This window comes from Trichosurus vulpecula, chromosome 1 (assembly GCF_011100635.1).
Source record: "Trichosurus vulpecula isolate mTriVul1 chromosome 1, mTriVul1.pri, whole genome shotgun sequence".
In the NCBI taxonomy this organism is placed as follows: Eukaryota; Metazoa; Chordata; class Mammalia; order Diprotodontia; family Phalangeridae; genus Trichosurus; species Trichosurus vulpecula.
In genome coordinates, this window is record NC_050573.1 from 244,261,279 (window position 1) to 244,273,584 (window position 12,306).

Genomic DNA, 12,306 nt, shown 5'->3' on the forward strand with positions numbered 1-12,306 from the left:
TATAACCTGCCTATTTAATATTTAATCCACATGTGTGTACATTTCCTAGCAGTAGACTGCGGTGTAATTGGACTCATTAAGATTATGTTGCATGCCTATAATATGGACAATAGTGCTGGGTACTATATGTATAGACCGGGTGACCTCGGGGCAGTAACAAAGGAAAACATGACAACAAGAGGCACCGTTAGGAGGGTACATTTTAAATTTTAAAAGAAACCACACATCTTTGGAATGTTCTAAAGTATTTATTTAGCAGCAGTTAAATTTTTCATCATAACACCTGTTAACTTTAAGAAAGCAATTAAAACATTTTGCAGGAGCTACTTAAGCACTCCTAGGCTATGTCTCAGTTTAGTGTGTGTGCGTATATATACGTGTGTGTGTGTGTGTAAATACCACAAGATTTAATGCACCCCAATTAAAGGGGCAAAGCTACTGTACAATAGGTCTCCATACATATCTTAAGTACACAGATGCCTTGTAGACTTGAAATGTACAAGACCTCCTTTTTTTTATATAGTTTGATACTTACAATACATACACATGTGCAATTTAATTTCTCCAGTGGTATGTACCAATGGAACTTGACATTTAAAAAGGCTTGTCATTTTTTAATGGTCAACACCCTAGAATTTCTAGTGAATTTTTATGAATTAACAAAAAATTAATTTCTTAGGAGCATACATTTTTGATTCAAATTTGTATAATTTAAATGTTTTTTGATGCTTTAAAATCAGACTGGTTACAAGAGGTGAAAGCAAATTCAATACACTGCACTGAAGTGAGTAAAACATAAAATACCTTGCCTATTAATTACCATTTTAATCCTTGAGAAATTTTAAATCAATAATACTTATTCTGAATATTCTGGACTGGGGTTGGGGTAATGGGTGAAAAGGAGGGAATTAATATAAAGAAAAGCTCTTTTTATTAATGAAGTAAATCTCTACAGAGTGTCATATCCTTTTTTAAGTTTGACCACAGGAACATTTGTGTGTTCTCAAGACTCCTATGTTACACCTACCATATCTGCATAAAAACTAACTATATGACTTGCTTTGAGAATCCAACATAGAGTTTCTGTTTGGGTAGTAATTTCCTTTAACACATATGGCAGAAACAGCCATAAAAAATCAGATTCCCTAACAGGTTCCCCCCCCCCACCCCTTATATAAAACAGTATCCCAAGTGAGTATTTTCAGGTAGCAAAACTATTATTTTCCCCAAGTCTTTCAGAACCAATGCCACCACATTACTAGTTGTATGAAACGCAAATTTTCATGGGCAGGCTTTCCTTTTTTTTTTTTTAAGATGAATAAAAACAGAAAAAAAAATCCTTTACAAACACAGACTTAAGACTGATTTGTGGATTAACCAATGGGTCCTGACTGTGTTTTTAATAAATGTCAGGCAAATTAAAGTAGTTTCTGTCCCAGTAGCTGCCTGAGTAAAGCCAGTCTTGTGCTCCATTGTAGGGATTGGGCCCTTGATGGAACCACCTGTTGGAATAAAAGGAGGACAAAGTTTGTGAGGGAAAGACTATTCGAAATGCAACACTAAACTTTAGAATTCAAAACTGCTTTGCTACAGATTCAGACTGAAGTTTAATTTTAAGAGATGTTAGCAAAAGCAGTGTCTTGAAAATCCATTTAAACAGACCATGTTTAGAAAATGACTGCAAAGTGTTAGTTAAAAGATATGAAAACAGAAACCATTTTTGTTGTTGTGAAGACTATCTGGACAAAGACGGCAGATTAAGGGGTCTGTTGAGTGTTTTCTTCAAAGCAGATTCGAATAAATGAAACCACTTATAAGCATGCAGATTAACTTCTTGCCAAAACACAGAACCACCACAAGCAATACATCCCCTAAGTACAATAAACCTTCGTTGGTATATAGGAATCCCCTGCTGCTTCAAACTGTTTCATTAGCTTAAAACTTTCCTTTGTTCTGAGAATAGAACAATGGAAATGTATGAATAAGCATTTGAAAATACGAGTTCTGATTTCCTCTTTTTATAACGGGGATAATAACCCAGCTGAAATGGGGGCAGGATTACAGATACTACCCAATGCTTCAGAGTTCAGCCTATGGTACAAGTAGTAGAGTCGGCCCTGCAGAGCTGCCAGAATGAATGATTTTGCTTCATTAGTATTCTCCACTTTCTTTCCCCATTCTTAAACCGCCTGCATGCTAAACATCATCACAAAAGAGTTTCCTAACCAGAATTCATCAAAACGAAAATTGCAGGCAAACATAACCCCATAAAAAGGCAACGTACCTAAATGGCTCTGGATACTTCCCTAGTAAAATGAAGGGCTTACAACAGATGACTTTAAACGCACCTTTCAGATCTAAAATTGCACTCTTGTTCTTCAATTCTCATTTCATTTTTAGGTCATCTTAACCATGATAATCGCTCCTATGTAGGAGATGTTCTCTTTTCCATTTGGAAGACCTACACTTTTGGGGTCCTAGGAAGAACTGAACCACCTTCTCTTGGAATTCGCATTGAGATGTGCCACTAAAAACTTGGTCTACAGGTTAATAAGAATTATAAGAGCAGTTCTCAAAATTTCTTCGAAACCGTTTTTAAAAAGAAGCCAAGTATTCAAGAACAAAAAATTGCCTAATATTTGAAACAAAGTCCCCAAACAGGTTCTATAACATAAACACAATAACTAAGGACCTGTGGCATTTGGTTAACTATTTGTAATCAGAGGTTAACAGTGATAGCTTGTTAAGGCAGCAAGCAAAGTGGGACTTGTTTTGCTCTTTTTTCTTTTGGAGTTCGAGTTCTTCTAGCACTGAGGCAATAGAGTGCCTTTGATTGAGTCATTGAACCAAGAATCACTGATGACCTGCTTAGGTCACAAGAAAGCCTAAGTCACATGAGTGTATGAGTCACATAGTTGTGATGCCCTCTGACCCTGAAGAAGCGTGTATATATACTCGGAAGTTAGCATTTTGCTTGGGGCTCACAGAATAAAATCTGCACCTTAAATTTCAGGGACTTTTAGGCAATCATCAAACAGGCACAGCTCTTAACATGAGCAGCATGATTTCAGAGTCTAAGAGACTAAATCAAACAGTTTTTTTTTCCTATAAAAAATAAAGTTTAACTTTAAATTCCTTCTGGTAACTGAGGCCAAGGAAGACAAGAACAATTAAAATCTACCCAGAGTAAAAACAAACAAACTGGCCAATAGTTGAATCCTGTGTTCTCCACCAAGCCTTTTCAGCGCAGAGTCGCTAGGTGAGGACTAGATTCGGGAACAGAAGGGAATGTTTAGAATCCCAGGCTGCCCAGTCCCCCTTACATCAAGTTCTTTGAGCTCCGTGAGCCTTACTTCCCTCAGCTGTAATGTTGGGATGATTCAATGCCTCCCTCAAAATATTACAAGAAGCAAATGAAATAATGTATGCAAAGTGCTTTGTTAACCATAAATTGACAACCAAATATGAGCTCTTAACATCTGATCATGGCCCAATCCTTTAGCTGAGCCTAAGTTTCATGAAGAAGGGCTCACCTACAAGGTCAATTCCAACCGGGAAAAAGCTCTGCACGATGATTCTGGGGGGAACAAGGAGATGTGGCTGTACGGGAACTATTCAAGAGTCACTACTGTAAATGTGCGTACTTTTATTGATTGGCAGGAAGGAATGAAAGTGTCATTCCATTTTTAGCAAGATTATTTGCCTGAAATTGACTATTAAAAAAACCCACAGAGCTTAATGTGATTACGAGCCGTGGCTTCATAACCTATAATTTAAACAGGTGTCCTGGGATGCTGTGGATTTATTAAGCTCTACTGATAGGTGTTTTAGCATTAAGCACACCCCTTTTAAAAAGAAGTCACATGACACAGACATTAATTTATAATTTCTTGTGGACATAGTTCACCTTCTGGCTTTCTCACTACTAATATTACTGTTCAAATGGGCAATCTTAACATGCTTATTCAAGCCTTGGAAAGAACTGAAGAGGCAGCCCAGAACAGCAGAAAGATATTCCACCAAGGGAAGAGTACCCAGGAGGAACACAAATCTACCTAGTTCACAGGCCACAGCTAACCCAGATGTCCCAATCCTGTCTCACAGCTCAGGGAAATACAACTGGAGCTCCAGCATCATCACCCCAAGCTCGCCTTGCTCAGTCTGTGTTCATCTTAGGATTTAAAGCTACAAGGAACGCAGAGGCCATTGAGTCCAAAGCCTTCACTTTGCAGATGAAGAAACTGAGGCCTAGAGAGGTGAAGTCACTTTCCCAAGGTTACACTGGGCCAGAATGTCATCTCAGGACCTCTGACTCTAAATTGAGCTCTCCTCCTCCTCCCTAAAGCAGTCCAGTCTGGTGGGCCTGCCCATCTTCCCAAGCCCCATGGGCAGGGCACCTGGACCTGGGGCACATTTCTCTGCCCTCCCTGCCAACGTTCTTTAGGATGGAGGAAGCAGAGTGAAGAAGGCATTATATGTTAATCTGTGTTTTATGTACCTATGTTACAGGAGTATTATTATTATCTTTGACATTATACTATACTAAGTATAATTAAGATAGAAGTACAGTAGGTGATAATTTAACAAATGCTTATTAAATTATGTTTATTAAGTTTTTTATTTTATTAAATTAATTTACAGAATCAATTAAACCGAATGAGAATCAGGCAATAGGCATAAGAAGAAATTTTAAAAATACTATTCTTTCTGTTACCTTTCTGTTTAGTTTTTCTAAGAATCTATATCTGTTGGACAGAACTGCATAGATTTTGTTAGTTTATTAATGTGGATAAGAGTAGAAAGTGGTCATGGAAAGGTGGCCAAGCTGGGTTTGAGGGAAGACAGCACAGGGGAATATAGATGCAGCAAATTCAAATATTGAGGGCTCAATGTAATTTTTATGTGACAGGTTTTGGAAATTATTTATAAGACATTCCCAAAGTAATATGTATCCTACCCCACATTTATGATTCCATTCCATTTATGATTCTATTATAAATTATAATAGTTAAATCCCTTGTTTAATGCACTCTTATGCAAAAACAAAAAACCCCAATCAAAAACTTCCAACACCACAAACCACCCTACCTAAACACTTGGCAAATATTTATTCAAAATAAGGTACAATGGTGTTTAAATGTTGATAAAGGAACCTGAAATATTTGTCTTCTCAGACATAAAATCTTCTCTTCTACCCGAAGCAAACTTTTCCTGCTTATCCCCAAATGTCCCTTGTGCTTCCTTGGCCACTACTCCGATGCTGCCGCTCTGTCCGCCTGCCCCCAGGGGGCTCTGCTTCTCCATGGGATCCCACTGGCTAACAATGTGACCTGTACCAACTGGGATGGACAGCTTTCAATGGGGTCCTTCCAGCAAGGCTGGTTGAACATTTGTCAGAGAAGCTGAGGGACGGTTTGCTGTTCACCTCTGGGTTGGACTAGATAACCTCTGATGCCCCTTCCAGCTCAGACACAGCGACATGGCTCCGGCCAGGTCACTCCCCTGCGCAAAAAGCTTCAATAGTCCCCATTGCCCCTGCGAAAAAAATATGAATTTGGCCTGGCATTCAAAGCCTTCTGTGACCAGTCTCTAGCCTACCTTCCCTTTCTCATTTTCTATGTGCCTGTCTACCAGGAGACTCAGCTTTCTAGATGCACTCCCTCTGACTTTGCCATAGGTGCCTCCATCCTCATCCCCCATCCGTGCCCAATCTGCCTTCCTGCAGCCATGCCTAAGAAGATGCCTTTCTGGAGTCTCTCTGTAACTGATGCTCTTTCTCACCCAAATTATCAAGCATTTGTTGGTCCAAACTGAATCTGCGCCCCACCTTCCGCACTCAGGGCAGGATTTTGTTTCAGCCTTTGTGCCCCCAGGCCCATCACAGTGACTTCGTATAATATAGGAGGAGTTTTAAAATATATGTTGAATTGAATTGTTCATTCAAGAGATACTTTCTTTCAAAAGAGAATCCATTTTGAGCTAGAAGTCAAAGAAGATGGTTCCTGAAATAGAGACGATTTTAGATAAATTTTCAATATTTACTTAGGGTACTCTTTAATCTACTCTGCACAAAATGGGAACTTGCTTTGTACACATTCTCTTAGGCATAGAGAACATGGTGCAGTGGGGGAAGCTGAGGATAACCGGCTTCTAAATGCTTCACACCAAAAGCAGAACTTCTCCCAAATCACAGAAGATACTGAAGAAAGTCTCAGCACAGCTGCATTTGCCAAGAGTCCCAACATTTTGGTCTAAAACAAGCGGCACAGTTATACTCCAGATCTCAAAAGGAGAGGGAGTAAACACACTCTACTACTCAGGCCGAGCAAAGCAAAGCACTTCAAAGAGCAGGCAAATCAAAATCAAGGTCATCGCAAGCAATCATAACCATCCAACCTGGGAGCCTGTGACATGGAGTTTCTTCTGTTTTAAAATGGAGAGGGGTAGGGGAAAGTAAGTCATCCGTGCAATGAGACATATTCAATAGCCACATCCAGTAAAATGCACTGAGGGATAGATTTTATCTAGACCTTTTCTTCCACAAGTACAAATGGGGAGATCCCTAAGGATCAAAATTTCCTGCAAGTCCACCTTGGTTAAGGTTTTTTGGTACAATGCGGTGGGGCTTTTCTAAGGCAGGGGCAGGAAACCTGCAGCTTCGAGGCCTCATGTGGCCCTCCAGGTCCTTGGGTATGGCCTTTTGACTGAGTCCAAGGTTTACAGAACAAATCCTTGTATTAAGGGGGTTTGTTCCCCAAAGTTTGGATTCAGTCAAAGGGCCATATGTGGCCCTGAGGCTGCAGGTTCCCCACCCCTGGTCTAAGGTTTGCTTAATCTCTGAACTACAAGACTGTTTTTCCATAGCTATTCGATGTGCTGGACCATGTGACAAAGGTTTATGTAACTGCTATTAATTCATGCTTTCACCACAGCTATCAGTCCAAAACCTAGAGATTCCCAAAAGTGATCTTTCTAAAGCCCAAGGAGTGTGGGAGAGAGAGGGAAATGAGGAGCAGAAAGAAGAGAAAAAGATGATTTCCTTTACTACCCTTTCATTTAAAAAACTTGCTGAGCCCACAGTAGAATTCTAAGTCCTAGATCAATCATGCCTATTGACATCAATATTGGGCAAACCTGTTACTTCAATGGTGTAGAAACTCCTGGTGAGGAAACCTCTCCCAAAACAGGGCAGCAGCTGTTCTGCAACTAAAGGTCTTTTCTAAAAGAGCTGCCAGGGGCATTAAGCATAAGTGACTTGCCCAGAGGTCACAGAGTGAGCATGTGCCAGAGGTGATGCTTGAATCCAGGTCTCCAGACTCCAAGGCTAAGAACCTCTCCCTTACTTCACCCTGCCTCTCAATAATACCTTTTATTTTATGTAAAAGAGTAGCAATTCTGTTAAATAAGAGCAACGATCCTCCTAATTGTCTCAGGAGTATAATGCCCAGGACTGTTCTGTCACTGGTGCCCAAGATTGACTGGAACCCTTTTCTTCCTATGCCACATCCCAAGCCTCTCACCACTCCACCAACTGTATTCCCAAAGCTTGGCTCAATTCCCTCAGATAAACTCTGCCCCCATTATTCCTATCTGTAGTAGAAAAAGTGGCTAGCCCCCAAACAGGCATTCCCATAAAGACCCACCTCCGTTCTATAGGTAAGCAGACCCAGTGTTCTCAGGTGAGACAAATAAGCATTCACTGGTAGTAATGATTGACAGTAATGAGTGCCAGGATTACCTCCCTCATTTCAAATGGGCACAGGACTGACTGAGCCAAGCCCTCGAGATAAATAATTGATTCCACAGGTCTGATGCTTAGCTAGGCCTGGTGCGGAGACCAATGCTTTGACTCCAAATGTACCTGCTAGTGGTATATATTTCATGGCCAAACGATTCATGGCAGAGTACCTCTCAAACATGAAACAGGACATGAAGAATAATGTACACGATTTACGAAGAGACGTCACAAGATAAACAGAGACCAAAGAACTGTCACCCCGGGTTATCTTCTATCTGAAGGTACTATGCTTAAATGCAACTGCTTGAAATAATCCACTCTGCTGTTCTAGGCAAATATACTTTCCATCATGCTTCATGCTACTCTGGGACCCACTTCACTAGAATTGGATTTCCAATCATGACATTAGAGAAAGAGCTCTGCTAACAATTTCTAATAACAGAACTTGGGCTCACCGGCTAGAACATGGTGCTAATGAAGAAGAGACAGTGAGTATGGCCCCCTGGCAGTGGGGGTGGTATAGAAAGAAGTGTGGTAGCTTTTTAAATACTCCATTCACAGACTAAAGTGCTGAGCCTAGAGAGCTGTTTTCAATCTGTGTGCTGTTGCTGGTCCCAAGAGGGACTGATCCAGTGAGTGTACAAACCACTCTTGAGGGTAGATAAGATAACTCAGAGTGTGCATCCTATAGCTAAGCTGGAGGGCCAGTGGGATTATCTTTTGATATAACAAACAGCATATATCTAATGGGTCCTAAAGGTCTAAACAGGGAGCTGGGAGGAAAAGTGTCTGCTGTTCTAGGTACCAATAAGAAGTTTTCTTCCTCTACTGTCTTTTTCCTAGAAAGCCATCAACAAGCTCTCAGCTCAGGTCTGGATGAACCCCTTACACACACAGTTTGAGCTCAGACTGGAAAATCAGGATTAATGTCACAAACACTACTATTAATGGTGGATTTTCTTTAAGATACGTTAGAAATAACATTAAAAAAAGAAGTACTACCAAATTTTTTTTTCTTGACTCAAAAGTAAGATTTCCCACAGGGAAAGAGAGGCACACATGAGGAGGAAGCGTAATATAATGGAAAGAGCACTGGCTTTGGAGTCTGAGAGCACGGGTTAGAATCCTGCCTCTCCTACTATCCTGTGACACTGATGTCATCACTCAACCTCCCTGGCTGCTGCTTCCTCATACGTAGAATCAGGGAGTTGGGCTGGATGGCCTCGGACTTCTCTTCTGACTTTAGATCAAGGATCTTGTGATTAGGGGACCAAAAAAGCGGGCCAAGTAAAAGATTCCCGTGTAGTGGTGATGCAAGGAGAGCATGAGCTCGGAGTCTGGAGACCTGGGACTGAGCCACATCCCCACTCCCAAGCACTTCTGTGGCTGGGCGGGCCACTGCTTTTGTGCACTCAGCTGCCTTATGGAGAAAGGCAGAGACTGGATATCTCTTAGGTCCCATGGAGTGTAAAAAAGTCTGTTTCTAGAAATAAAGCTCAGATGATCAAAAAAGTATCTAACAACATACATTTAATGTATTTTATTTTCCAAATTGAGGCTAATTAGACTAGCAATTAGAATCCTTTTACATAGAGCCTCCAATTTGGGGAAAATATGTTCTTTTTGCATAGGGTGTTATCAAAGTGAAAGAGCTTCTATCCTCATCCTTAAGTCCGATGCAGCAGGGCCAATGATACGACTGCTACTCTTTCAAACAAATACATTCAAAACATTTACCCTACATTTGCTCTTTCTGCTTCCAAGTGGAATTCAAGGTGTTACATTATGGTTTGCTCATCTATCAAGATGCAATATAGGAATATGGGAAATTATATGAAGACTGCTTATTAATTAGCTATGACAAGGTTTGTAGCTGTGGAATTAATTTCCTCTCCTATTGAAGAAAAGTAGAATTTGTTAGATTTAGCTCACATTTAGGGAGAATTTCAAGGCCTGCAAAGTATTTTTATGACCCCCTATGAGGTAGATAGGGAATAGTTAATTGTCTCCAGCTTATGGAATGGACATTAAGTGACTTGTTAAGTGTCTGAGGTTGAGACTTGAATTCCCAGGTCTACAAGCTGCTAACAGGCCAGTGCTTTTATCCTCTATCATACAATAACTCTCAATATGCAAAACAATTGTTTAATCAGGCATTTACTTGTGATGATTGTCAGTATTCCAGATAATAGCCAACTACCCACTTCCCAGATAATGACCACTTCTGTGAGCTAGGGCAAGCCATTGGAAATCATCTTTCTTTTTCTGAAGTTCCAAATGTGGACTTTCCTCAGCATTTTCAAACCACTAGAAACCAAAGAAACTAGAAAAGGAGTATTTTAAAAGCTCAGGAGACATTCCATTCCCTTTTCCCTACACATGGCTCTATGTTGAGAAAGTATGGTCCACAACCTGTGTGTCAACGTGAATGGGACAGGTTTGGGGAACACTAGTCAACTAATTATTTCTGAAGCTGAGCACAAATGGAACTAGGGTGAGACAGGAACAAAGTGCCTATACAGATTGCAAAGGTCTGGGAGTGATCAGTCAGACTTTTATGCTAATCTGGATCTGCTCTACTGCTAAAAATAGGGGGCCGGGACATATGACTTCACTGGTAGAGGGGACTCCCAGGTGAGGAAATGCCTTCTACCAGTGTAGGCTGGCCTCTTGTGCAACTTATAGTCTTAGAGCTGCCTAGAGGACTGAGAGGTGCAGTGATCTGCCTGTGGTCAGACACCCAGGATGTGTCTGAGATGGGACTAGAAGCCCCGATCTTCTTTGTTCTGAGGCTGGCTTTCTATCACTTAGGCCCTGCTGTCTCTCACCTGCTAAAAACATCAGACAAATGTGCACTCCCCCATATATCCACACACCTTGTTTTCCAATCCTCTTCTGACTTGGACCTATTTTTGCGAGCTGCTCTTTGTTTTTCCTCTAGTCTCTTCTTTTCTTCACTAGCTTGATCTAAAACAGAGCATTTAAAAACATAAGCAACTCACCATGGCTTAGAGGCAAAAAAAAAAATATTTCAAATAGTTCACTGGAGAGTCATGAAGAAAATCTGGGACACACATAAAAATATTGACTTTGTATGAAGAGAAGAGAGACTCCATTAAGGTCTCTATTAGCTGGCAGAGTGTCAGCTCTTGGATGCCACTGTCTCTGCTCTTCCCTCCCCACAAGAGAATCTCTGCCTCCTCCAGTTTCTCACAGTCATTTGCTTACACCAGTAATTCTTAAAGTGCAGGGACCCCTGGGGGTTGTCAAGACCCTTTCACAAGGGGTCTTTGAGATCTAAACGACTTTCATTATAATAATTAAGATGTTTTAATTTCTAATATGGTAATTATTAACAGATATAACTCACTGAAACAAAAGCTTTTTGGAGGGTCCTCAACAATTATTAAGAGTATAAAGAGATCCTGAGACCAAAAGTTTGAGAACTGCTGGCCTGGACCCCTCCAGCACACTTATCCTACTTCTGTTCATACTACAGTTATCTGTTGACTCGTCCTCTCCCTATGTTAGAATGTAATCTCTTTAAGTGAAGGATCATCTTTGATTGCTTAGTGCTTTGCATATAGTAGGTACTAAATAAAAGCTGAATTAAATCTGAGGTTTTCTTAAAAGTACTGCTTGGCCTAATAATATGAAGATAACATGGTTGGAGGAAATTTGGAAATTTCTAAAATAAAACAAAAAGGTTTGATGATTATAACTAATTATTGACAATTATGGAGTACTGTGTCTGGTTTAATATGCTACATTTTTGGAGAAGCAGTGGCAAGGTGAGGAGTGCATTCAGAGGAAGGGGTATTCCACAGGAATTCTAGTTAAAGAATCTGGGGATAGTTCTCTATGGAGAAAAGAAGGGCCAGAACAGAGGGATTTGAAGGGCCACAATGTAAAATTAAAACTAGATTTCTGTTGCTTGGCCCTAGAGGCCAGAATCGGCCAATGAATGGAATCAATAGGGAGGCAAATTTTAGTTCAGTATAAGGAAAACACAACTCCTAACAATTACAGCCATACATATGGGTGTGGAATATAATGCACACCCGCTTCAAACATGGTTGATATATTGTTTGGTTTTGTTGAATTGGGTTCCCCCCCGCCTTTTAAAACTTTTGGTATAAGTAATGGCTTACTAGTCAGGAGAAGTGGAATATATTCAGAAGTAAATTTGATGTAAAAACAAAGTACGTCAATAAGATATTAAATTAAAAACTTTAAAGCTGTCAATGAAAGCAATGGAGGGCTTCAAAAGACAGGGAGTTCCTTTGGCACAGGAGGCCATCAAGCAAAGGCTGGATGACTGCTTGTTGCTGAGGTGTTGTAGATGAGATTCATGGCTCAGGCAAGGGCTGGACCATGTGACCTTTGGTCTTCTGACTGCAAGTCCAAGATTTAGCTTAAGGAAAGACCCTACCTTGGGCCTTAAACAGGGCTACCAAGGGAAATACAAACAGTCCCCAAATACATTACTTCCTGGATCCTATCACTGCATTGTGTGAAAGCTCCTATTATCAAGCCCATCCGTTCTTTAGGAGTGTCGGTCATGGTTA

The 12,306-nt window shown here is 40.5% G+C and overlaps 1 protein-coding gene across 7 annotated transcripts in view; it reads right to left on the reverse strand.

Moving 5' to 3' along the window:
• Nucleotides 1-228: 228 nt before the first annotated feature.
• The window catches only part of OSBPL1A (oxysterol binding protein like 1A), a 338,964-nt gene continuing 326,886 nt past the window's right edge, over nucleotides 229-12,306 (reverse strand). For all 7 annotated transcript variants that reach the window (XM_036756461.1, XM_036756436.1, XM_036756451.1 and 4 more), the window contains 2 exons: nucleotides 10,615-10,705; nucleotides 229-1,502 (listed from right to left, as the gene is read on the reverse strand). In XM_036756461.1, the coding sequence (XP_036612356.1) occupies nucleotides 1,400-1,502; nucleotides 10,615-10,705 (194 nt within the window). In that variant the 3' untranslated portion in view covers nucleotides 229-1,399. The remainder of the gene's footprint in view (nucleotides 1,503-10,614; nucleotides 10,706-12,306) is intronic.